This window comes from Vanacampus margaritifer, chromosome 1 (assembly GCF_051991255.1).
Source record: "Vanacampus margaritifer isolate UIUO_Vmar chromosome 1, RoL_Vmar_1.0, whole genome shotgun sequence".
Classification (NCBI taxonomy): domain Eukaryota; kingdom Metazoa; phylum Chordata; class Actinopteri; order Syngnathiformes; family Syngnathidae; genus Vanacampus; species Vanacampus margaritifer.
In genome coordinates, this window is record NC_135432.1 from 62087622 (window position 1) to 62113500 (window position 25879).

Consider the following 25879-nt stretch of genomic DNA (forward strand, 5'->3'; position numbering starts at 1 on the left):
ATATTGCGATTTAATTAGGGGTGTGTATTTTTTAACAAACACAAGCAATAAAATAATCTGTATGACAACAAACATGATCAGATTATCCATAAATGTTTTGGTCTTTTACACTAAAATAATTCTTCAATTAAAGTTGCTAATTTACTAATCCTTTTGGTCACTTCACTTTGATAACTTCACAAAATTCTACCTAACAATTATTAGTGTAAATATAAGTCATTAAGTCACAAATCGGATTACAATAATAATCTCGCACAAATGTGTGGGTTAATCACTTCAATTTTTCATGAAACAATGACATGTAAACATGTGGACTGTGCACTTCTTAAGTACTCATCTAGACACTACCTGAATAAACAGAATATAAAGTACATATAAAAAATAAAGCCTACTGAAGTAAAGAAGTCGTTTTTATTTATTTATTTATTGCGGCCTTTGTGATTCGAAAATGGTATTCTACCGCACTGTGATGTCGATTTTGAATGTGATGAATTGTTACTTTCAGCAACCTATTACAACAGCCTTGCTAACTTTCACTTTTCCACCTTTTTTATTTGTTTTATATCTCGCGGTAGCATTTTGCTCTAATTGCAGTGTTTTAGTGATGATATGGAATGAGAGGCACGGGCTTTAAATTGAAGTCAAGTGAAGTGAGGAAATGCGAACGGAGATTTCAAACGATTGCTTCTGTATGTGTGATACTCACCAGCAGAATAACTAATAATGGCTGTGAGAAAACTGTAGTTGTTTGTTGACATCCGAACTTAAGTGGTGTAGAGAACGCGAGTGACATCATTGCATGCTGTAATCGTGAGATTTCAATTTTAGAATCTCGATGCCCTCATACTGGAAACTTGTTCCTCTCTTTCATTAAGGAACAACTCCTCACATTATGTAAAATAAAAATAAAATAATATAAAATTTAAAAAAAAAAATACTTTTTATTTTACACTCCCATGTTTGACTTGTCGTTCAGTTGTATCGATAAACATATTGAAAAGTCAAAATGATCATTGTGTTAACATATCGATGCATTGATTCAGTTGTCGATAAGCTATCATGCACAATATTACCATTTCGACCTACTCGGAATAGAAGCGATATGTTACATTTGTACGCAATACAGAGCTCAACAGTTGAAAATTCCAGCAGGAAAAAAAAAAAACAAGCACACATTTGAGTGATGGCAAGAGGACGTGTTTGTTTATTCATGCCCGTCGGCGTTGGCGATGCGCCTCCCCTGAGCGCCCCGCTGTCAGGCTCGCCCCCGCCCCGACCTTGGTTGGAGACTGAGCGGCAGCCCTCTCCGACCAGCATAAAGTTGACCAGAGCTGACATGACAGTGCGTAACTCTCACTGTGTGTGTGTTTGTGTGTGTGTGTGTGTGTGTGTGCGTGTGTGTGTGTGGAGTGGAGTGGGCACGTCAAGGGCAGACGTGAGGGCACGTTTGGGGGTGGGTGTGGGGGGGGGGGGGTTGGTTGCAGGAAGGCCTTTTGTCCCTGTCTGATATGGGTTAGGGTTCGGGTTGGTCTCCTTTTTTTTTTGTGAAAATTGTGCATACTTTTTGCCTATGTTTGACTTGTTTCCTGATAAATCCTCAAACGTGAGAAGGCTTGAAGACATTTTTAAGCGGCAGTTTGAGTAATGCTGATTTGGTCTGACGTTTTCACATAAACCACTGCGACGCGGATTATGATAAACATGAAAACAATGCGAATATAGTGAACCCTTGCATTTTTGTTTTTTATTTATCCTGTTATTCCCTAAAAAAAAAAAAAAACTCGCCTATTCCCTCTTCCATCATGTGCCATTTAGAGACATCATACAACTTCTTTTTTGTTTTCTTTTTTTTTAAATGACCCTCACCATTGTAACCCCCTATTGTTTTTGTTAATGGGTCAATGTGACCCGTTCTAATGTATAACCATTAAAAAAAACACACACACATAACACAATGCAATGTCTTTTAACTCATTCACTGCCATTGACGGCTATAGACGTCAAAAAATTCATTTGAACTATTTCTATTAGTTTGACATTTCCCCCCACTTTTGTTAACAAAAAAAACACAATTTTTTTTTTTTGGGGGGGGGGGGTATTCGAACAGATATAAAATTAGTGATTAATTGTATTTATTTATTATGTAATTAATTTTTGATTAATTACAATATTTTTTTCTTAAAAAAAAATTACATTTTTTTTTTAAATTTAAATCGTGAGTTAGCTAGTGAAGTCATGCGATTAATTACATTTAAAAACTGCAATCGCCCGACACCCCTAATTTTTATTTATTTTTTCTTTAAAAAAAAAAAGTAATGTTTTTTTTAAGAAAAAATAAATACAAATTAGGGGCATCAGGCAATTACAATTTGTAATCGTAATTAATCGCATGACTTCACTAGTTAACTCACAAATTTTATATCTGTTCTGAATGTACAAAAAAATTCTAGGTTTTCATACTCTTGTTAACAAAAAAGAAAAAAAGAAAGAAAAAATAATATTAAAATAATAAAAATAGTTCAAATTAATTTTTGACATCTATAGCTGTCAATGGCAGTGAATGAGTTAATGTTTAAAACACTAAAATAAAAAAAGTGAAGGCCAGCAGATAAAGTTGCCCAAGGTGACCAACAACCCCCCCCCCCCCCCAGATTTTCCAAACAGGTCAATTTAAACCGCAACATAACAGGAGGAATGATTTTCACATCTAAAGGTATTACATCATTAGGGCTTCTTGAAATTGCTTTGTTTAATTGTAAACAATTTTCTAAATGGACATTTTGAGAGTTTCTCTACTCATGAACGCACCAAATTTTGCAGGTATGTTCATCCTGGTGAAAATGTATTTATTTATTGAAAATCAAGCTCCCAAATGCAGATTGATTTAGCAGCATATTATTTGGTAAATTTCATTTTTCACGGGTACACCCACACACAAAAAAGTCTGCCGTTTTGGCTGGGAGAATTTTTTTAGATAAAAATTGGACAAATAAGAAATTAAATAAGTTTTTTTTTTTTTTTTTTTTTTAATTCACATTGTAAGTAAATGATTACAATCATACAAGACATTTTTATCAAAAGTATGCATGTATTTACCACTTCCTCGTTCAGATTTTTTTTTTTCCTTCATAATGTATTTGCAACTTGAAATATTCATCAAAGAGTGGAAGCAACTCGACATCACAAAATACTCTTTGGAGTTTTGTCAAACGTATAAGAAATGTTCCTCGGATGGATCCAAACTTCTAGCGACGACTCCACCGTTTTGAATAAAAGAGAACATTCAAGATGGCACATGCCGCACGAAAGCATCATCCGTTGTGTTGGAGTTATGCGTCAACATTTTGTCGGCCATTTACCCTCAACTAAATCCGTATTTGGGAAACAAATGACACTGTGGCAAAAATGACAAATGTTCCTCTGTGTGGTTGAAAATTCAAACAAAGACTCCTTTATTTAGAATAAATATAAATGGTTAAGATGGTTTTGGTACAGCAATAATTTGGTTGGATTGCTGGCTGTCGCCAAAACATTGTTTTTCCCAATCCATTTGAAACTGTTATACAAAACGATCACTAAACTTTCAAATGATTCTTTGCTCACAATTTGATGTTGTGGGGCGAAAACACAATTGGAATCAGCCGTTTGTCTTAGTTATCGGGGCTTATTCCGTATTATTCTATAGTAGGAGTATGTCAACCATGGAATTTGCCCAATATGTTTTGCAATTGTGATGAATATATGAATAGGCACACATAATTGGCATTTCAGCATCATCCAATCCTTACTTATGGTAGTATTAAATATACTTTTTAGGAAGAATTTCTGATGGCCATAATAAATTAAACATATGCATTATAAGTGTAATTACACTGTAATAAACATGTAATTAAATAACTAAAAACTCTTAATGCATAACACCCCCCGTCATTTGTGTCTTTGCATTAAGCAACATTATACTCATTTAATAAAACTATTCTACACATTTTGCATGCTCGTTTTCCTGCTTAAATTATGCATGAGACCTCCGCGGGGGCAAACGTGACCATTAGCATAGCTGAAAGGTGCGTTCGAGATGCTTTTCTTTCCGCCCGTCCTTGGAACCAGCCGGAGAACCTGACTGTTCATCAATAGCGTGTAATTTTATCCCAGTTCAGCTATCTTCCAAACTCTGCTAATGACACCGGGAGATGTTCCTCGGAAAGATGCAGCTTGGCCCCCAGAGGGCTTCTGAGACCAAATATAGTCCGGCGCTATCTGGTCATCTGTGAAAAAGTGTCTGACCAAAAAGGAAGAAACCTTGCAATTAGGAACACCTCAGCCTGAAAGAAGACCGCATTCATGCTCCACAGAGACTTCCCGGGTGCATTTACATAAAGTTACTGTCTATAGAAAGTGTCTTTGGTAGCCTTTTAATAAGCCACAGATAAGCAAGAAGCAAAAATAAGGCGTAATTAATAAAAAGCAGGTAGGCGTGTCTCAGTTTTTAACATTGAGTGTCAAACATTTGTCAAATCAGATCAGATCGTTAGCTATTGCACCAGTAGTTAGCTGCTAGCCAGTCATTAGCTAATGCAAGGAGCTAGCATAATAGTCTACATCAGTAGTATAGATGCTAGCCAGTCGTTAGCTAATACAAGAAGCTAGCATAATAGTCTACATCAGTAGTATACCTGCTAGCCAGTCGTTAGCTAATGCAAGAAGCTAGCATAATAGTCTACATCAGTAGTATAGCTGCTAGCCAGTTGTTAGCTAATGCAAGGAGTTAGCATAATAGGTTACATCAGTAGTCCCCAAACACCAGCCCATTTGGTACTGGGCTGCACAGATAACTGTGCATTAGTGTTCATTATTTTGTATATCATATTTTTCAGGCAGTGTTTTACTATCTGCGAACATATTTGCAAAATTGTGCAACCTTTACGAACTATGGTCGCAAAATTTGCTTGAGAAATCAATTTCAAACTGGGTTCACTCTGAGTGAACTATTTATTCATATATTTATTTAAAATTTTACCTTATAAGAAATATGCTGCTGACACTGGGAATTGCGTGCACTTTTTGTTTTTGTTAGAAATTAAATAAAAAAAAATATGTAAGTATTTTCTCTTAAACTGCAAATAAATAATGACTAAGCCAAACTTATAAAAATTATTTTAAAATTTAATAACTATTTTATTCTTTAAATTTTTACTATTTATTCATATAATTTATGTTCAATTCATCTAGTAACAATAAATAATACAAATATGTTTTTAAAGTGCAATTTGTGACTTGATTTTCCCATCAAAATCCCACTAACCGACGCTAACATGAGTCATATTTGTTTAAGGATAAACAACATGGAAATGTGGTAATGATACACTCTGTTTGGGGAAAGTGTATTTAAGAAGCGACAACATACCCACAGCAACCCGACTTTTCTTGCGGGGGGGGAGGGGGGTGCAATATGAAGGGTTCATGTCATGGGTAGCAGTTTTTTAGCAGTATATCATGGTCAGAACATATTGGCTAAATATACAGCAGCAAAGCCATAAAGTACAAGCTGCCGGTGCCATGTGGACGCAAGTAACGTCATGGCAGTTTCAGCTCATCATTCATCAGTGCTACAGTCGTACCTACAAGTTCCAAAGTTTCTCACTGCAAAAAAAACTCTACCCACTAGTTTTGGAAGAAAGGACGCTGGGAAGAGATAAATGTGAAGTTTGTCAAAATAGTTTGTCAGAAACAAACAAACAAAAAAAGCCAAAGAAAAAGCAAAGCGTGCTTGTGGTGTTTACTGATAAGCTCAGTGAGTAGCAACTCTACGAATGAAAGAGTTGAAAATGTGTGTGTTTGTGCACCGCATACACGGTAACGCTAAATGGTCGCATCCGGCCTTTTCTCCGCGGGCCATTTAGACGGCTAAGACGAGCGTTTGAAAACTACTTACCTTGTTATAGAAAGTTTAATGTCATGTGCTATTGTTTTTGCCCCCTCATGAATATTAAGAAGGGGCTCCTATTAAAAATGCATGTGGCGCGGGGCTGTTGATCACGTCGGGAACGCCCATGCAAATTGGACTGTCTTCTCTGCCGAGGCCCAAGATGAATAATGGAGTTGTGAGTGTGCGTGCGTGCGTTTTGTGTATATGCGGCGGCACATCGCATTGACAGTCAATTAACAAGTTTGATCGGTGTGTGAAGTCATTCTTTTGAACTGTTAATTTTATGTAAATAGTATTCGCCCATGTCGCACTCTCCTCACATCCCCCTCCCCCCCCAATCCCACCTCCCACAAAGAGTAAGCAGAACGTCGTCGTCAATAATTGATCATCACACACCTGCTTGGTAGCAGCGATGGGAGTCTGCCTTTAACGGTCGAGGGAGCCCTCTGTTAGCACCTTTTGATATTCAAATTGACAAAATGGTCACCGAGCTTTTGTGAGTTCCAAATAGAGTTGGACACATGTCGAGGGAAAGAGCTTTAAAAATGCCGGACACTCGTCCTAACCACAAGAGGGCGAGGGGGCCTCTTTTTCAGCATCACCTTTGATGGCTTCTAAATGGAATGACGATGGCAATGTGTTGGAATCCTTTCTTGTGTCTTGTCATCCACGAACAGCTACAGGCAAGCATCCAATTGTAGTGGTTGACAAAAAAAATCTGGATTTTGTGCTTCCATCCATCCATTTTCTAAAGCGCTTGTCCTCAGCATTGCGGAGAGCTTCGGGGATGTAAACAAATCACCATTCACGTAATTGGACAATTTATTGAACCAAACAAATGCATGTTAGATTCATAGAAGATTTTCAAAGTGCTACCTCGATTTATGAATAATCCAATGTGACAATTTATCAAGGTACAAGCGATCATTCATCCATTTTTTTTTGTCTTTATTTGCGAACAAAATGTTGGCGTTAATGGTGGCAGCAAACTTCAAAGCAAGCAAGAGATTGTGGGGGAAAAAAAAATCCAAAAAGAGGCCAAGTCCTTTCTTCAATTTGCTTATTGACATTCCCAGTCGATTTTTACACATAAAACAAATAATTGCACATTGTGTATTTAACCAAAACACAATTAAAGAAAAGTCTGCTAGCTAAATGCTAACACATCATGGGAAACACCATAGGCAGGCTAATGAAACGAGCATCAATATTGTGATGGTTATAACCTTTTAAGCAGTGGATATTTGGGCACAAACCATTATTTTACATGATTATTTTCAGCATGCTCAATTATTCAAAACATTTTTGGGGTGTGTCTTTGTGTATATCAATTGATCCGTGCTTCACTTATGGCAATCATCACCAGCTGATATTTGCATTGACCACACGCCAGCATCGGAAAGCCTCACCACTGATCCCGCAAACCCCCCACGCGGGGTCTCTAAAGACATGACCTCTTTAATACCAGCCCTCATCCTCGCACGTCTCTACGCATTAAACAGATAGATCCAAGGCTTTTGTTTTGAGAGACCCCCACGTGCGAGCAGGGGGTATTTAACAGAGAATTAGCTTATTATCAAGTGCTTAATTATGCTTATAAATAACGTTGGTGTTGCTGGGAAGGTTTTGCGTGAAGTGTGAAATGAAAACTGTTAGCGATAAGAAGTTGAAAAATCTGAAAAGGTGGTCCTCGTTGATTAATGCGCCGCTAACCAAAGGATATTTATAATTAATGTTAATTTGATATAGCACTTCACAGATTTAAAACACTTTTTTTTTATATACTAAGGTCGTTTGTGTGTTTTTAACAGGTAGTTAAAATGTTGCCAAGTATGGAAATAGTTACATAAATGTATTTTCATAAATATATTTGTAAATTTAAAAAATATGCTTTCAGTCATTAAAAAAAAACAAGTTGATAAATTGTTTCAATATAATCATTTTAAAAATAGCTGAAGCAATACATAAATTAAATGGGTAATACGATATGTGCAAATATATTTGTGCTGTTTGAATTAAAAATGGAACAATACTTATATTTTTAAACATATTTAACCCATTTGCTCCCAAAAACCTAATTATACTTTTTTTAAATGTTTCTTTTATTTATTTTTTTATGCTAGAGCATACAGAAGAAGGCTTTGATGCAGCCTCAGAACTGAAGAGAATGCGTGAAGCAGTGGTAGTTATCGCAAAAATGGCCAGCGGGTGGCAGCAGAGTATAAGAGATCAATCAGGGCCATGTTGCAACTGTTTCCCCCACAGTTTTAAACAGTTTTGTGAATAAAGATGAAAGCTATATTAGCTATATTCTAATGCTAATTGCTGCAAAACGGAAACAGATAGAAATGTAGATATTTTTCCTGATGAAATAAGAGACTCTATTTATAAATTGTATGTACTACTATATAGCTAACCAGCTACAATTTATCATTCTATGGGCACAACCCAACAGAGACACTAACTGTTGGCTGGAACTAGAACAGAAGGATTGTAATAACCTCAGACTTCTAGATTTACTCTTTATTACAACATCGATTAAGCGACATAATTGTTTTAAAAACCCAATGATTTCCGCCAACCTGACTGCCTGGTGGAAGGCACTAGAAATGACAAAAGCCCAAGTGGAGCCCTGTGGGCTTTCTCCCCTATGGCATAACCCCGACTTTCAACTTAACAACCAACCGTTTTATTTAGGTGTGTGGGAGCAGAAAGGAATTACACATCTCCACCATCTCTTCTCAGATAATATGTTTATATCATATACATCCTTGCTCCAAAAATACAAAATAAAAAACAGATTTTTTTTTACATTATCTACAAGTTCAAAATATGATAAAGAAAAAAATTCCAACATTTCGGGGTACGCTCCAACCGCCTGTTTTAGCTAAAGATATTAACAAGCTTTCTCCGACAACAACAACAAAAACTTTCAAAAATATATAAGTTACTTTCATATACTGAGAAAATATCTTTACCCATCTCGAAATGGGAGACAGACTTGTCTATAGCACCGGAATCTGACTTTTGGATTCAAGTTTGTGAAAACACATTTAAAATGACAAAACACACAAATTTACAACTTATCCAATATAAAATTATTCACAGAACATACATTACTCAATATATGATGAAGAAAATGGGACTCTCACACATTTGTCTCCAATGTTTACAAAACACTACAGACACTTATGTTCATGCTTTATGGTTATGTACTCCGGTTATGTATTTATGGACTAAAGTCTTAGAAAAACTTTCCGCTATTTTGGACTGTAGGATACCTTTATCTCCAAACTTGTGTTTGCTAGGTGACCTAACAACAACTGACTTACCACATAAACAATTTCAATCTACACTTGTAGCCTTTACTATCGCAAAAAAAAACAATTCTTGTTAACTGGAAAAATAAACAAACTCTGAATATCGACCAATGGTCTAACCTCCTCATAAATCACATTTTAATGGAAAAAATATCTGCCTCAAATAAAAACCAAATATCAAAATTTATAGAAACATGGTCTACGTATATAGAATTTTTGAACCTAATTCTGGTTACTTAATTCTGTCTGTTAGCGAGAGCCACCACATCGTGATAACTTACATTGATGTTTCTGCAATTGGCAATTTATTATTATATTACATTATTAGTATGGGATTTTTTTTAATAGGTTTTAGGTGAACTGATGAATACATACACGCTCGCACGCACGCACGCACACACGCACATACACATATATATAAAAAAAATTAATAAAAAATAAAAAAGGAGCGCAATGATGACATGTCAAATCGAATGAACAATACTGAGCTCTCCATAGAAAAAAAAAAGGGAAAAAAAAGAAATAAGAGACTCTAATCTTTCTTTTGGTTGGTTCCATGTTTTTATAGTAATAGAACACTCTATATATTAATATTCTGTGGGCGTTGCAAAATCAATCCAAATCCTGTAAAACAGCCTGGGAGCGAAGAAGGTTGCTGTGAAAATGGCTGGGAGTGAATGAGTTAATACTTTTATTATTTTAAAAAATCACCATATTGATTTAAATGTATTAAAAAATATAAATGTATATATTTAACAGACCAGTTGTTACAGTCACCTACTGGTACAACCTGTGCAGAAAATAACATGTTTATTTGAGCTGTGGCATTTATTTATGAAAATATGTCATTAACTAAGATAATGACATAGATGTCCTGGTTTTGTCATCTTCTCCAGGTGGATGATGCCGTGTTCTGTGCGGGCCAGATCGCACTGGTCCCCTGCACCATGCAGCTGGTGAAGGCAGGCATTCACACACAGGCCAGCTTGTCTTTTATCCACGCCCTGAAGGTTCTGGAGGCCACGATCAGCAGCTTGACTCTGGCCCACGTAGTCCAGGCCCACTGCTACATCACCAGACGCCAAGATGTTGCCGTTGTCCGGGCCGCTTGGAAACGCATGGTGGAGGTTATGGCCGAAGACCAGGTCAGTAGATTGTAGTCAATAGATTGTAGGCTACTCTACAGTAGTGAGTTTTATTTTTTATTTTTTTTAACTCTAGTGAGTTTTAATACAAAGGAAAGTAGAGTTGAAGTGAATTTCTCTTCCTGTACGTGTAACGGTGAGTTGTCACAATATTTTTGTCCTTATTTGCAAGCAAGAACAGGAAAGGTCAGTGTTTTGATTGATTGATTGGTTGATTGATTGATTGGACATCTAAAAATTGCAAGATGTGACAAAAAATAAAAAAAATAAGTACAAGATCTTATCTAGTCACTTACGTTAGCAGTAGTGTAACTCTTCTTATTTGTTTGTCTGCATGACTGCACTGTACTACCCCCTAGTGGCCAAGTCGCACACAGACATTGAATTAGTAGCGATGTACAGACTTTTAATTCCTTACTAGTAGTTAGGTTATTGCTATACTAATGCAAACTGCAGGTGTAGCGGTGAGGTGTCCCTAAACTTTTGTCATATTTGTGGAAAATGGGTAAAAGTTCTCGGTGTCCCTCCCCAGGGGGCCGCTCACTGCGACTGATATTTCCCGCCGCTGTTACTCATGAAAACTTGATGATGTGGGAAGCGCTGGCGTCTTTGATAGTGTGCAGCTTGGCGCAGAGGCAGATGTCTTCCTCAGAGCCTCCCTAATCCTTTGCACCCCCCGACCATTTTGGATCGAGGTTCAACTCTCAGAGCAGCTTATGCCCCCCCCCAACACCCCACCCTCTTTTCCTTCCACCACCCGCCGTTCCGCCGCCCTGGCTTACAACCCCTTGCTCCGTGCGCCAGTCTCTTCCCTGGCAGCCTCTCTCCGCCCACTGTAATCTGTCTAGTGGTGGGAATAGGCCCCAAGGGGGGCACAGAAAGAGGCAGGAGTGCACATCCAACATGTGGCTCTGTCGGAGTGGGCGGGGGCAGGGTGTGTGAGGGGGGGGGGGGGGTATGGGGTTAAAAGCCGAGGCAATGAGGATGTCAACTTTGTGTCATTTCCTGGAAAGCCAAGCGGTAATTCTCGCTGTTTTGCCCGTTTTGAGGCTTTTTTAAAGGGTTCAATATTCAGATTTCACAAGCTGGTGAGATTTTTGACATTTTGTAACTCCGTAGGATAAGAAATATGAAAAGTACTGACATGTCACCACTTAGGAATGCAAACTGGGTCAGATCATGAAAGACATAAAGTTTAAACTTCTCCAACAACAGTGTCAGTTTTTCAAGTTTTCAATGTGTTTTGTCATAGGACATAAGGTAAAGTGAATTACTGTGATTAACCTTCATTAACTGTACAGACAATGTTTAAGCCAATATACAATTCCATTATTATCTTATTATTAAAGGAGAAGTCTACCAAAACAATAAATAAATATTGGCAATAATAATATGTTCTATGCAGCCCCACTTAGTCTAAATACGGTATTTTGGTTATTATTGTGTTAGTGGAATATGAGTTACGCAGCAAAACCCAGCAGTTTTTATCAATATCAGAAGGCGGCCATTTTGCCACTTGCTGTCGCCTGAAGATGACATCACAGTTGCTCAGGTAACAACCAATCACAGCTTAGCTTCAGAAAACAAATCACAGCTCAGCTTCAGAAAACATGTGAGCTGTGATTGGCCGTTGCCTGGGCACTAAGCAACTGTGATGTCATCTTCAGTATTGCAAAATGGCCGCCCCCTGAGATGGATGAAGATGGTTTAGACTAGTGAGGTCACATATAACATTATTGTCAAAACAAAAATTTATGTTGACTTCCCCTTTAACTCTTTGACTGCCAAAAACGTTAAATAACGTTTAGTAAAATCCTATGGAGGAGTGCCAAAGACGTTAAAAGACGTTTGTTTCCAAACAGAGGTGAAACTAACCATTTTCTATTGTTGATTACTGAAAAACGGAATAAGGTAGAAACAAACTTTTTTTTTTCTGATGGAAGATGAGAGTCCAATCTTTCATTTGGTAGTATGTGTGTTTCCATAGTCCAAACACATAATTTTCTGTGGACCTTGAAAGATCAGTCAAAATGCTTAAATCGGCTGGCACCCACGGCATCCCTTTTCTGAAAATGTCTGGCAGTCAAAGAGTTAATTATTATATTTTAGTGATGTTTCACCATTTTGAACAAAAATAAACTATTTTAAACAGAATTCACTTTTTTTCATTTCCCTCAATAAAAAAACAAAACAAAAAAATAACGTCGATTCACAAAATTTTAGTGAGCTCTCCAGGTGTGACCATTTTTCAGCAGGAATGAAGATTTTAAAAGGAAATTCCCCTTTTTTTATGTGGCTGTTCCATTTGGAAAACATGTTGCGGAAAAAAGTAAATGGTGCAGCGTGTCGTCTAAAATTACGATTCTATACAAACTTTGGCGCTAGAGGCGTAGTATTTCCCTGAAACATTGGTTCAATTTGTACAAATCAAAATCCAACGACTTTTGCACTTCCAATAATATTCTAGCTGTTTACTGGCTCTTTAACGGCACTCCGTGAGGCTATTTTGTCCAAATATTCACACAGCTGTCGAGCATCGGCCCGCTGTAAACGGCTACAAGGCCCTCTCGTGTGCTCCACACAAACATCCTGGCTGACGGAAGGCGAGTGGAAAGCGACGCAATGGCAGACTGACAGCGGCAGTACAGCGAGCCTCGGCGCCGACGGCGTCCCGCTGAGCAGGAAATGTAGGGGAACTGGCTAAGCGGCGCGGTCCCATCAGCTCCCCGCTGCTCGCCTGCCTTTACACCGCTTCCTTATTACCGTGTTTACCGTTCGGCTTTCACGCCTCTCTTTCTGTCGTGCGCCCGGAAAGCCAGTTAGCGGGGGTGAAGGAAAACAAACACGAGGAGAGAGGTGGGTCACACTCCATAAGTGTAGCGCTGCGGGGATTATGGCCGCACGCCCCTGCCAGTGAAGGAGGAGGGATAACGGACATGAAATTTTGTTGCTGGAGTATTAAAAAGTACACAGCAAATTGGTCAATTTCCAGTGTTTGTTCAAATATTCAAAAATAATTATTTTAACACTGTTAGGATAAAAAGTTACACAGGGTCAATTTTCTTTTTGAGTGCCGGGGTGAATGTTGGGTGTAACCTGAAAAGCACTACCTTGAGTGTTAAACTGACCACACCCTCATTTCCGGCGAAGGGGAAACTTTCTCATTTTCCAGCCCGCTGTTGACATTCTCAATAGCAATATATCCAGTTGTTGTCGAGGCGGCATGGCTCAGTGGTAGAGCGGTCGTCTCCCGGCCCTGAGTGTGTGGGTTCGATCTCAGGGGCATGTGTGACTATGTCAAAGTATCCTTGATGCCATCAGTAGTCAAAATGTAAAGTGCTTTGAGGGTTTTGGAAGGAGGAAAAAAGCTATATAAATAAATTAAGTACCATTTACTATAGTAAAATGTAGTTTGGGCTGAATTCTTAACACTGACACTAGTGCAATACACTCATAATTGTTTAAACACCAGAGTTGAGTGTAGTTTGGCAGAATTAAATGATAAATATTGACACTAGTGTAGAGTACTTTCAAGACTACTCAGTGTTTACCAGTGTAGATTTTTTTAACACTATACAATGTTGGAGTAACACTGAAAAACTTAAGTGTGAAATTAATAACACTTTGAAAAGTGTCAGATTTACACTGATTGGTGTGGACACATATAAAAAAAAAATGCAAGTGCTATATTTAACACTCTTAGCGTTAATCTGACACTGGCAATTTTGCTGTGTAGAATACATAGAAAATCAAATATGTATATAAATGACTTCAGGTGTGCGCTCACTTAGCAAAAATAGCTAATAAAGTAATTGATGTGAGTCATTGACCCCAGCCACCAAAAATAGTTGTAAAAAATATTGTGTAAAAATTTTTTTTTGTTCAGTCTCTCCTAGGGCTGCTTGATTATAAAGAAAAAAATAATCATGATTATTTTGGTAATGATTGAAATCACAATTAGGATGATCATTTATTTTATGGTACAAAACAAGAAAATGTTTAAACGTAAAAATTAGACAAAAAGACAAATACAATTCTTTCAAACACTATAATTATGCAAGTTCCTTTTGGATGAAACAAAATGTATTAAATTGTTTTAAAATTTCAAAAAGGTGCAAATGTATAAATTTAAACAACTCAAAATTAGTATTAATAATCTTTTTTTTTTTTACAATTATGCTGATTTTGTAATTGTGGAGTGTAATAAATGAAATTGTAATTTAATTTTGATTAATTGCACAGCCCTAGTCTCTCTGTGTGGTCCAGTAAGAAATGACCCATTAGCTGCTATGTAAGTTGCACCACCATGCAAACTTTTAGCATTTTTTTTCCGCCACTCCAACTCCCACTCTATGCTTTACATACGAATAAAAGAACAAACGTGGCGCTGACGTGAGCTTGTCCGACAGCTTAAAAAGTCAGCAAGTCGCGTGTCACGACAAAGTCCCGGAGCGCCGCGCCGCTCTCCTGGTGGGCCGGGCCGGGCTGGGTATCCCAGAGGCCTGCAGGGTGGCCTTTAAGCCTGGCTGAGCAAGAGGCCGCACCCCCCCCCCAACCCCTTCAGTCCTGTCACATCTCTCATCATTCGCCCGCTCTCTTCCGTGTTCAATCGCTATTGACAAGGAATAGCTAGAAGTGCTTATGTAACATTTATCAAAGCGTGGGCCATGTATATGTGCTGTCATGTGTTGACATGAGAGCTACGTTGTGATTATCAGAATTGATCGAGTATTGGGGCCGTCCTGAAGAATGAAATTAAATTGCACTGCGATGGAAGTTGTGTAGTTTGGGGGAGAAAAAAAATGCATCTAGATTTTTGTGGTAAAAAGTCAGATTAAAGTCATAATTTTATAAGAATCAAGTTGTTTGTTTTTATAGTTTGTGTCCAATATTTAAGTCTACAGTATAGTTTACAAAATTGTTTTTGCAATAATAGAGCTGTATTTTGAAAAAATGTTGCATCATTTATTGAGAAAAGTTATATCTTCATAACAAAAGTTGTGTAGTGGTAGTTTTGAGGAAAAAATACATGCATATATGTCTTCATTTTGAGGACAGTGGCATTGCTGTCTACAAGGACTTGCACTTTGGACTTGGAGGACACGGGTTTGAGTCCCACTGGACAAGAAGTGAAGTGATTTTTTTTCTCATTTAAAAAAATAAGAAATCATTCCTAATCATTATGAGTTGTTAGGTTTGTTTTTCGGTTAAGATGGAACGGATTAATGGAACATCCAGCCATTTGAATGGGGGGAAATGATTTGAGATACAAGTGACATCAAATGACTTGTATCTCAAGGCATCACTGTTTTGTGACTTCAAACTCAAAAATATACAACTTTATTGTGATTATATTGGGTCATTTTTCTCGAAACAAAACTGTCATTTTAATTATTCTGAAAAATACATTTTCTTTTTTTTTTTTAACAAAGTAGATTTTTGTTTTCCAGAAATATTGGACTTGTAATCTTTTTTCTTTTCCCCAGTGTGGCCCTCATACTTCTTCGTAGACTGGCGATTAAGAGTTTAAGAAAGTTTTATCTGAAGGTGACCAACTGATGGTGAAAGGACAAAGACTTTTCTCGTCGCCGTCTGCTGCTCTTTTCGATTATTTCTTCTTCTTTTTTTTCCTGTGTCGAGCGAGCATCCAAGTAAAAAAAACGAGAGTAACCTGTTATTATTCCGCACTTACAGAGTGCCGTGTAAGTGGATGAAAATTGATCCAGCAAATTGAAAAGGGGGTTAAGTGTTTTCACCCTATCGACTTTGGCTGAAATGGCGCTTATATAAAACACTCATTTCTGTCCCATTAGCGGATGATGCCAGCGCCAAGTATTATTAGAGGGGGGGGCCGCGCTGAATACTTTTTGTTCGGGCTAATGGCGGCCGCTCTGTTGGGGTAGAAAAGAGATAAAAAAGTGAGGCCACGGAATGATCCTGGCGGTGAGGTGAAAAGTCGACACGAGTAGGACCTGTCATGTTAGCATTTTGTTTACTGTGGCTGAAAGCATTATGGATCCATTGGCAGTTGTTTGCACACTATCATTACCGAGGGTCACCTCACAATCTGCGGGTAATGGACGGCCTGTCACAGCTGTCATGTAAAGAGGAGGACTGCGTGTGGTCCAGTTTTTACGTCTGTGTGTGGTCTTGTTTACAGTTGTACGGCGTAGAGCCATAGTTGCTCATTTGTGAAGATATAGGCTATGAAATCGTTTTGATGACAAAGACTGATAAGGGCTCCATTTTGATTGGTTGATGTAGGAACATTTGGAGGGGTCGCTAATGCTAAATAATGGAAAATGTGACAGGCTAATGAAACTAGCATTCATGATTTTAAACATTATTGATGTGCTATGTTAAAAAAAAAAAAAACATTTTATTGACTGAAATTTTTAAGTAATATTTTAAAGCATAACTCCTAAATCTGCATCTTTTTCCATTTCACATTCTTGTGAGCGTCCCTTTGGCCCTTACCATTCCAGTCTTAGCTTTTACTAGGGGTGTGCATCACTTTAATAAAAAGCTACAGTTTCTCGATAGATGCTTGGGGTTTGATATGATTCAATGAAAATACATTTTAAAGTGAACGATTCAGTTTGGTTCGATTTGATGCACGTTTTCTGTTATTATTCATTGTTAGCGTTTTTGTTTAGTTTTTTTTTTTTACACTATTTTTTATCTAATTTTAAAATGTTGTATAAAACATTGCCTCTCCCGCAGTGTTATTATAGTTTAGAAATTTTCATTTGAGTTAGTTTTTATTTCATTTTGATTTTAATTTTGTGAGTTTTGATTAGTTTTCAGGGTGGTTCTGTTAGTTTTTATTAGTTTTAGTTTTTTTTATATATATATAAAAAATGCTTAGATTTACTTTAGTTTTAGTTAGTTTAAGTATTAGTTTTTGTTTTTTATTTATTTATTTTAATGTGTATTACTTGTGCACAATATTTAATAAACACCCTGGTAAAATGAAATCATGACTTCAGTATGACACACTTTAAAGCGTCTTTATGTCACTTAATATTGAAACAAATATACTTAAAATCCCATTTAAAGGCTCATGTATTAAATTAATAACCAAAAACCTAAAACGAAGGACATTTTCAGTAGAATTATAGTTAGTTTTGTAAACATTTTCATTTTTATTTTATTTTGTTAACGAAATTATTTTTTGAACTTTAATTTTTCAGCTTGTCATGGTTTAATATGTTGACAATCTAACCCTGGAACAAATTCTGACCCATTCATTCCTACAGAGAAAGTTTTTTTTTTTGTAGGGGGTTTTTTTGTAGGTTTTTTTTTGTAAGTTTTTTTTTGTAGGTTTTTTTTTTATCGCATTGTGTGCATTATTGAACAATTACCATCCCATCTTTCTACATTACAGGAGCTACTTATTGAGCCTGACTGCAAAGCCACTCCATCGTTAGTGGTGGTGGTCGTGCTCGCCTTACCAAAAGGTGCCGCCGTCGAGCTCCACGTCACGGCCATCCAGGATGACCCCAGCCAAAGAACTTCCTGTCACCTGACCACAACATTGCACCACTGCCGCATTGAGTGCCACGCTTTAACATCTGCCGACCGAAGCGCCGCCTCGCTGTCCCTACGCCTGTCCGTGGCCGACCCTGGGGTCATCGAAGACGCCAGGGAGATCACGGATGCGATCTGCGCTGCCTTTGAAAAAGCCCTAAAGATGTCTGAGGCTGCGTTGGTGCCACTATGTGCCCGAGTCTTCTACAAGAGCCACCACACGCTGGCGAAGCAAGTCACTGAAGGTTTGTGCACACAGAAATAGGGATAGACCGATTATCGGCGCCGATATTCAGCATTTTGACGAATATCGGCATCGGCCATTTTGAAGAATCAAACGCCCAATAGTAGATCAAGTTTAAAAAGTTCAGCACACTAATTATTTAAATTTTCAGAGATGCTGCTGGCCCTGCACCTTCAGTTTTTTTTTTTAACTAAAACTAAGATAAAACAAATTTTAATACTGTACTTAAGATATTTTTAAAATTTTGGAAAACTTTATTTACTGTAGAAAATAATAGTGAGCAATTTACTTAAGTTTTTATTGGAAGATCCCTGATTTTTTTTATTTTTTTTTTTTGATTTTTAAAACAAAGATGTCTATTGACTGTTTTTTTTTTTTTTATCACTTCAATATTTAGCAATTTAATAAACCCTAAAAGTTGTTCAATAAACATATTCTTAAATGAAAAAATTAAGAGCTGGAGTTTGTATTTTTAAAAATGTTGATGCCAATATTTTCCCTTCTAGAAAAGGAATATCGGCAGCAAATATTGGTTATCGGCGTCCTTATCGGCCATGAAAGCACCATATCGGTCTATCAAGATCATATTTATCCATGATACGTCACAACATGAGAATTAGAGTTGCAGCTCCAACCCTCAAAACAAAATGTGTCGTCGAAGTTGTGTATCCAATGCAGATATATAAAATAAGAAGTGATTGACCTCACTGTTCCAATACTTTTGGAGGCGTGCGAATATGGCTAACCATGTTACTGGTTAACTGGAGCAAAGTCAACACTTTGATCATGCCGCTTGGCCTGCAAACACAAACCCTGACTCATCATGGAGGAGCTAGAACTGGCTCGCACGCACAAGAAGCGAAGCCCCCCTGCGCTCCCCCGCCCCCTCGAACCTCACCCTTGGGCATCTTTATGGGTCACAGCCCGCTCTCATCGGGGCGATGAATCCGAAAAGTCAAAAGGGGGAAAAAGTAACACCTCTGGCATCGGCGCTCGCAGCGTCACGAGGTGCAGCTGTCAGAGCACAGACGACGCAAAATGTAACCCCCCGCCTCCCCCATTTCCATTATTTGCGTGAGGATTCACAGCTGATAGACGTGGCATATGCTTCGAATGAAACCTTTAAACATCTTGTCTCAACTTGTTACTTACGATCCAAAGACCCCCTCTGTTTCGGAGACAGAACTCCCAAAGAAGGGCAGAGATATTATTACCATGCAGCGTTTTTGGACCAATTAAACTCAAATCATGTGCATAATATTACTTAAATAGTGAGCAGTGGATCTCAAGTAGATTTTTTTTAACACTTTTTACTTTAACCCTGTACTTTGAAAAAAGTTGACATTATTTTCCCGGCAGCCACGGCAACCTCATTTCAGGTCACCGTAGACAAAACATGACAGCCGTGGGGGAATGGGATGGATTAACGAGACAGGCCGTGATTGATGTGGATGCCAGGGGAGCACTTGAATCGTCAAAACATTTGCTATTGCGGTCAAGGTGTGAATAAGAAGCCCTAGTGAAACTGATTGCACGATCTGATATCCTGCATAATAGGGCGTAACACAATTAGGAGGTGGTCCAGTGTGGAGGACCAAAACTAAGAATAAATAAATGAATAAAAGTGAGAAAAATATATAATTCAAAAATTGAATACCAAAAAATTATATGAATGAAAATTAAAAAAATATATATATATATATATATATATGAATATGTACAGTATATATATATATATATATAAATATGTACAGTATATATATATATATATATATGAATATGTATGTATATATATATATATATATATATATATATATATATATATATAAATATATATATATATATATATATATATATATATATATATATATATGAATATATATATGTATATATCCCTAAATAAATAAATTTAATTAAAAATAAATAAAATAATTAAAAAAACAAGATTCAAAAAATAAATATAAAAATAAATGTTGAAATAAATATAAATAGAATTAAACATCAATCAATCAACAAAAACGCTCTGCTGCCACATTTATTTATTTCATGCGGCAGACGCTCTGTCAGGTCGAAATGTTATTCAAATATTCAATTAATTTATTTAGGGAAATATATATATATATAGTTGTTTTTTATTTGTATTTATATATATTTTTTTGTATTTATTTTTGAATCATATTTTTTATATCTGTTTTTAATTTTTTTCATCATTTATCATTTATCATTTATTTATTAATTTAGTCATTTATTTATTTTTTATTTTGGCAATTTTGGTCCTTGGGGGTGGGCGGGTATTCTCAGTGCAAGCACTATAAAACTTTGTGTGCACTTTTCAGAATTTGTACTTTTTTTTTGTACAGCAGTTGAATCAGTACTTCTACTTTTCTTTTAACACAGTTTTTTTATACAAGTATCTCTACTTCTACATTAGTACAGAGTGTGATACATTTTGTCACCTCTGGAAATAGAACACATAAAAATGAATGGTAAAGAGGTCTTTTTGTGCCCCTCAGCATCTTTACTCACCCCCCATTAAATGAACAATGTTCATTGGCCAACACTTGCTATAATCGCCAGTTCATTTGACTAATTTGATCCATTTGGGAGGCAGCGTAGCACAACTAAAAACTCACGCGGCTCCAGGCCTCGGCCACTCCTTTAAAAGCCCAATGAGCCCCGAAGGTATCAGCTATTAATCACGGTAATCATCCAGTTCCACTGCAGCCCTAATATATCAAGAAAAGCTCATGGTCTCCTTTTAGGTCGCATCTCCCATCGCTAACATGACATTTACGGTCTTCAGTTTGCGTCACAATGGCAGAATATTCAAGCCAGTGCCTTAAAAGCCCCGTGAACCTCTAAGGTATTGTCTTAGAATATGTTTTTATCAATATACCAAAATATGGTCCAACTCATCAACCCTCAAATTTAATAATTGATTTCTTGGCTCTTTTTTGTCTCTCAGATGAATTCATGCCCCGTCCACACGAAAGCCCGTTTCAATGTTTCTTACCGTTTGAGCAGTTTGTCCACACGGTGGCGCTGTTTCAGAGCTTGAGTCCAGAATTGACTCCAGTATGGAAACATTTCTAAACGCGCTCCATACGTTCCAATGTGGACACCATATATGGAATACTCCAGTTTGATGACGTATGCTCCAATTCTCACCAACCGCCAGTCTGTCAACAATGGCGGATAGCCGTGTCGTCGTCGTTTTGCGCAACCACCTTCGCTTATACAGAAAAATATTTTGGATGATGTTGTTGTACTTGAATCGCCCGCCATTGTCACTTCTCCTGTGTGCATCTCACTGATCTGTATAATACTACTGTATAGCCGATAGCCCATACACGCCCGGGCAAGCCGTTGAAGCGACAGGGCGGCCATCTTACTCCTCCCATCTCGCGAGCAGACTATTGTACCATAAACGATACGTATAAATTTGGCATGTACAGCTGGTAGGCTAGTATGTATATAAATATAAATATATATATATATATATATATATATATATATATATATATATATATATATATATATATATATATATATTTCGATACTGAAATGTATAGGATCGTATGCCGAGAAGCTTTTTTGAGAGTAGTAATATGGTGGCCTGGCAGCTTGCTTCAAAAGTCTTGGCCTCTTGGCTATTCACATGTCAGTGGTTCGTCTTCTTCGCTGATTCTTCTTCTACGCTTTCCGTTTACTCCCTGTGGCTGCGCTATAGCGCCACTCCAGACCTTGCATGTACATTACAGCCGTTAAACGTCTTAGTGCTCGTTATAAATGAGTTGTCGGCACAGTATTAAAGATGTTTTATGCAGTTAGCATTCCAGTTGAGTTCTGGTCTGTATTCCGTATATTATGCTTGTTTTTTCAGGGGCCGTTTACTGTATTTTGCTGTTTGTTTACATGACAACAACGTTTTGGAGATTGAAAACGTCGCACCAAAACAGCCGCTAAATTAAAGTGTGGACTATTAGCTCATGTTGTAGTTGCTGGTTAAACTATTTACTAAACTATTCACGCCAATGCTCGTCCCCTATCCGGCAGTCATGGACATTTAGTCAAGTGGCCTGTCCCTAGTTACAGTACCTGATGTGTATCCTTTTGAAGGAAATGAACCAGCCGTGAAACAGACACACTTGTGGCCAATTAGCGTTCCTGCTCGGGATCGGACGGTGATCCCAACGGACTGCCGCTAAATAGACGGGCTGTCATCAAGACGTTTGCTCCATGAATTCTCATATGTCCAATTTCCATCTGTAGTCCGGCCACACGCACACACCGAAGACAACAACTGTGTCTAATAAAGACAGAACCCCCTCCTGTTCATACACGTCGGCTTGTCTGTGTGTGGAATTTAATCCTTTCTAACATATGTCTACATTCCAATGAATGTAGAGTGGGTTTAAGAATATCAATAATTTGTGAATAGCTCCCGGTCTCAGGGTTAAATGCAGCCCCATTGGGAGCGGCGCACTAATGTCACACTCCTTCCTCCACCAGGACTCGCAGATGCTTTGAAAAAGCTCCTCAGGGACTCCAGTCCGTCCGTGGCTCTCGTTCCAGTCCTGGACTTGCCTGATTCCAACGTCCTTCACCTGTCCTGCTGGCTCAGTTCCTAGATCCAGAACCAGTCCTGCTTGTTCCATGCACAATGCTGGAGTTTGACTATCCAAACATCAATGCGTATCCAGAAGGATGTTAGTAGGTTTGGATGATGGATTTACACCAGTACAGACGCTCCCCAACTTACGAACGAGTTACGTTCCGAGCGATCGGCTTCAAAAGTTACTTCCTCCTCCGTAACTTCAATGTAGGAAGAAGTTGAGGGTCGCGGAGAAGTAGATGAGGGTTGATGAGTATCTTCCTTGGAGGATTTACTAGAAACTGGCCGAAAGAAGCGGTCTAACGACGATTGCACAGTTTTCTTCTTTTTTCATCATAAATGATGCGGTAGCACTGTATGGCATCATTCAATTGATTTGCAACCTTTGTGCAACGTTCAATATTTGGGTCTTGCTGCTCGAAGAGTGCGATGGCTTTATCTATGAGCGACAGGCGTTTCTTCTTCTTCCTCCTCCTCGACACGTTGCTGAGCCTCCAATGCTGGGTGAGCTCTCACAGCGCCAAGCGTCGGTATTAGCGGCGGGAAGAAGCACTACAGTACTCGGAAAAAGGTGCGCAATAAAAAATCTAACTTCCAGCATCTCTTTCCGAACATTTTTTGACATGCGCGCAGACATGTTCGTATGTACCGTTGTTCGTAACACGAATGTTCGTAAGTAAGGGAGCGTCTGTATGCCATTGGTATGTAGGTAATAGCATACTGTTGGGGTCAGAAGTATTGGGACAATGACTTTTTACTTTTATACTTATGAATTTCTCAATAAGATTTCTCATCTACCGCTTATCCGGGGTCGGGTCACGGGGGCAGCAGCTTTAGGCAGGAAGCCCAGACTTCTCCCCAGCCACTTCAACCAGCTCCTCCAACGGGATCCCAAGGCCTTCCCAGGCCAGCCAAGAGACACAGTCTCTCCAGCGTGTCCTAAGTCGTCCTCGGGGGGGCCGGTGGGACATGCCCGGAACCACCCCTCCAGGGAGGCGTCCAGGAGGCATCCAAAGCAGATGCCCGGACCATCTCAACTTGTTCCTCTCAATGCGGAGGAGTAGCGAGCTTCTCACCCTATCTCTAAGGGAGAGCCCGGACACCCTGCGGAGGAAACTCATTTCGTCCGCTTTATCCGGGATCTTTTTCTTTCGATCTCAACCCACAGCTAGTGACCATAGGTGAGGGTAGGAACCTAAATCGACAGGTAAATCAAGAGCTTTGCCTTTCGACTCAGCTCCTTCTTCACCACATTGGAACAATACATAGTCTGCATCTTCTCAAGACATCATGAACTCAATTCATCCCTGTACCCTGCCACCTTTGCCTTATAAGTTGATGGTTACCAGATTTTCTGGCAGCAGAGTATAAGATATCAACCAGGGCCATGTTGCAAAAAGCCCCCCCCACTGTTTTAAACAGATTTGTGAATAATGATAAAACTTAGCTATATTCTAATGCGAATTCCTGCTAAACAGAAATGGATAGAAACATACTTTTTTTTCCTGATGAAAGAAGAGACTGTAATCTTTCTTTTGGTAGGTTCCATGTTTTTATAGCAATAGAACACAATATTCCGTGGGCCTTGCAAAATCAGTCAAAATCCAGTAAAACAGCCGGGAGCGAAGGGGGTTGCTTCAGTGAAAATGACAGGGAGTGAATGAGTTAAAGTAAAATATAGTATAGCACAAATTCTACACTTGTATCACCTTGCCTCCTAATTGTAAGCAAAGCAAGGGCTTTTCCTTGTAACTGATTTAACTCCAAACCGGCGGGAAAAGTCACCAGGCTACTTACTACCTGTTCTGTAGCTAAATAAGGACACTCTTCAAATTTGCATAAGGGTTAAAAATTGTGTTTGTTTACAGGACACAAACGTTTGAAAACAGATCTCAAAAGTGGAATTTTTTGCCACACAATATTTCTTGTAGTCTGTGGAGACAAAGGCTTCCAAGAGAGCATTCTGTACGACCCCTTTGTTTTTAGGTAGCACACGAGCTAACAACACCTTTGCAGTCATAGTAAAGCAACAGATTTACAGTGTGTTATGCCTGTGTGTGTGTGTGTTAAGGTGACTGTGTCGCTCCCTCTCGCTCATGCTCCACAGGACTGAAGGTGTGTTATTATTGTGTAATAGGCAATCAGCAGCAGGCACCCGAAAAGATTAAGCCTCTTTATGTTTTCCATTGATTCTAAGGCAGCCTGGTTAATAGGAGAGGGACTTCAGCTCACACCGCTGCAGGCAAGGAATTAAGCCTGTTTGTGTGTGTCTGGCGTGTGTGCGCAAAGAAAATAACACTATTAGTGCTCCTGGAACATTTCTCAAAGATCATGAACCGTATTGATGAACCCGAGTCGCAATGCGCCTTCACGCTGCCGATTCTATCCTCCAAGAGCCCGAGACGGCGGCGGGATCGGGCCTACCTATCGATCCTCAACCCAGGCCCGTTGTTTTGATTGTTGCTATCAAAAATTGAACAATGGCGGCAGCCAATGGAGCCTGAAGATTTTTCTTTATTGCAGGTTGAACAACACAAACAAGCAATTATTTATGAGCGGGCAAGCTAATGCTCTATCGTGTGTGTGCACCTGTTTATTATTTAAGGGATTGAGTTGTCTAGAAATCGATTTTCTTAATGATACAAACATCACATCATGCTTTTATCATGTGCGCAAATCAAATCAATCGTCAGCAGTCTCTAAGGATGTTCCATTTGTCTATGGGATTTACAATAGACACTAAAGACCAGCGTTTAATAAACGATTTTAATGACCAAGGAGTTGATTACTTGTTTCAATGCATTCATTGTTGCGATCTAATGCTACATGTTGCCAATTTGATTGACAGCATATCGACGGCAAATGGTTGTTTCTGCATTTGTTGTCAGTGTGAACAGTCTGTAATTTGTCTATGGGATTTCCAATGCGAAGGTAAAGAACAGCATTTAAAGAAAACGATGATGATGATGATAATGGAGTTTTAGTTTACTGTTCTATCTCTACGTTTAGTCAAATTTGGGAACAAGCATTTATCATCAGTGTCGTTCCCCTTGCTTGTAAACACAAGACGTGTGTTTTCCGATCAACTGTCCACTGGCC

The 25879-nt window shown here is 38.4% G+C and overlaps 1 protein-coding gene across 2 annotated transcripts in view; it reads left to right on the forward strand.

Annotated features, from left to right (window-relative positions):
• dph6 (diphthamine biosynthesis 6) overlaps nucleotides 1-25557 on the forward strand; it is a 78745-nt gene extending 53188 nt beyond the window's left edge. Inside the window, exons 13-16 of one of the 2 annotated variants that reach the window (XR_013291653.1) lie at nucleotides 10143-10391; nucleotides 17779-18166; nucleotides 22678-22874; nucleotides 23612-25557. Coding sequence is in view for 1 of the 2 variants with exons in the window: in XM_077559937.1 (XP_077416063.1) it covers nucleotides 10143-10391; nucleotides 17779-18166; nucleotides 22678-22796 (756 nt within the window). In the remaining variant the exon portion in view is untranslated. Of the gene's footprint in view, nucleotides 1-10142; nucleotides 10392-17778; nucleotides 18167-22677 lie in introns of both variants that reach the window. The other variant, XM_077559937.1, reaches the window with a different exon arrangement.
• The last annotated feature ends 322 nt before the right edge of the window (nucleotides 25558-25879 follow it).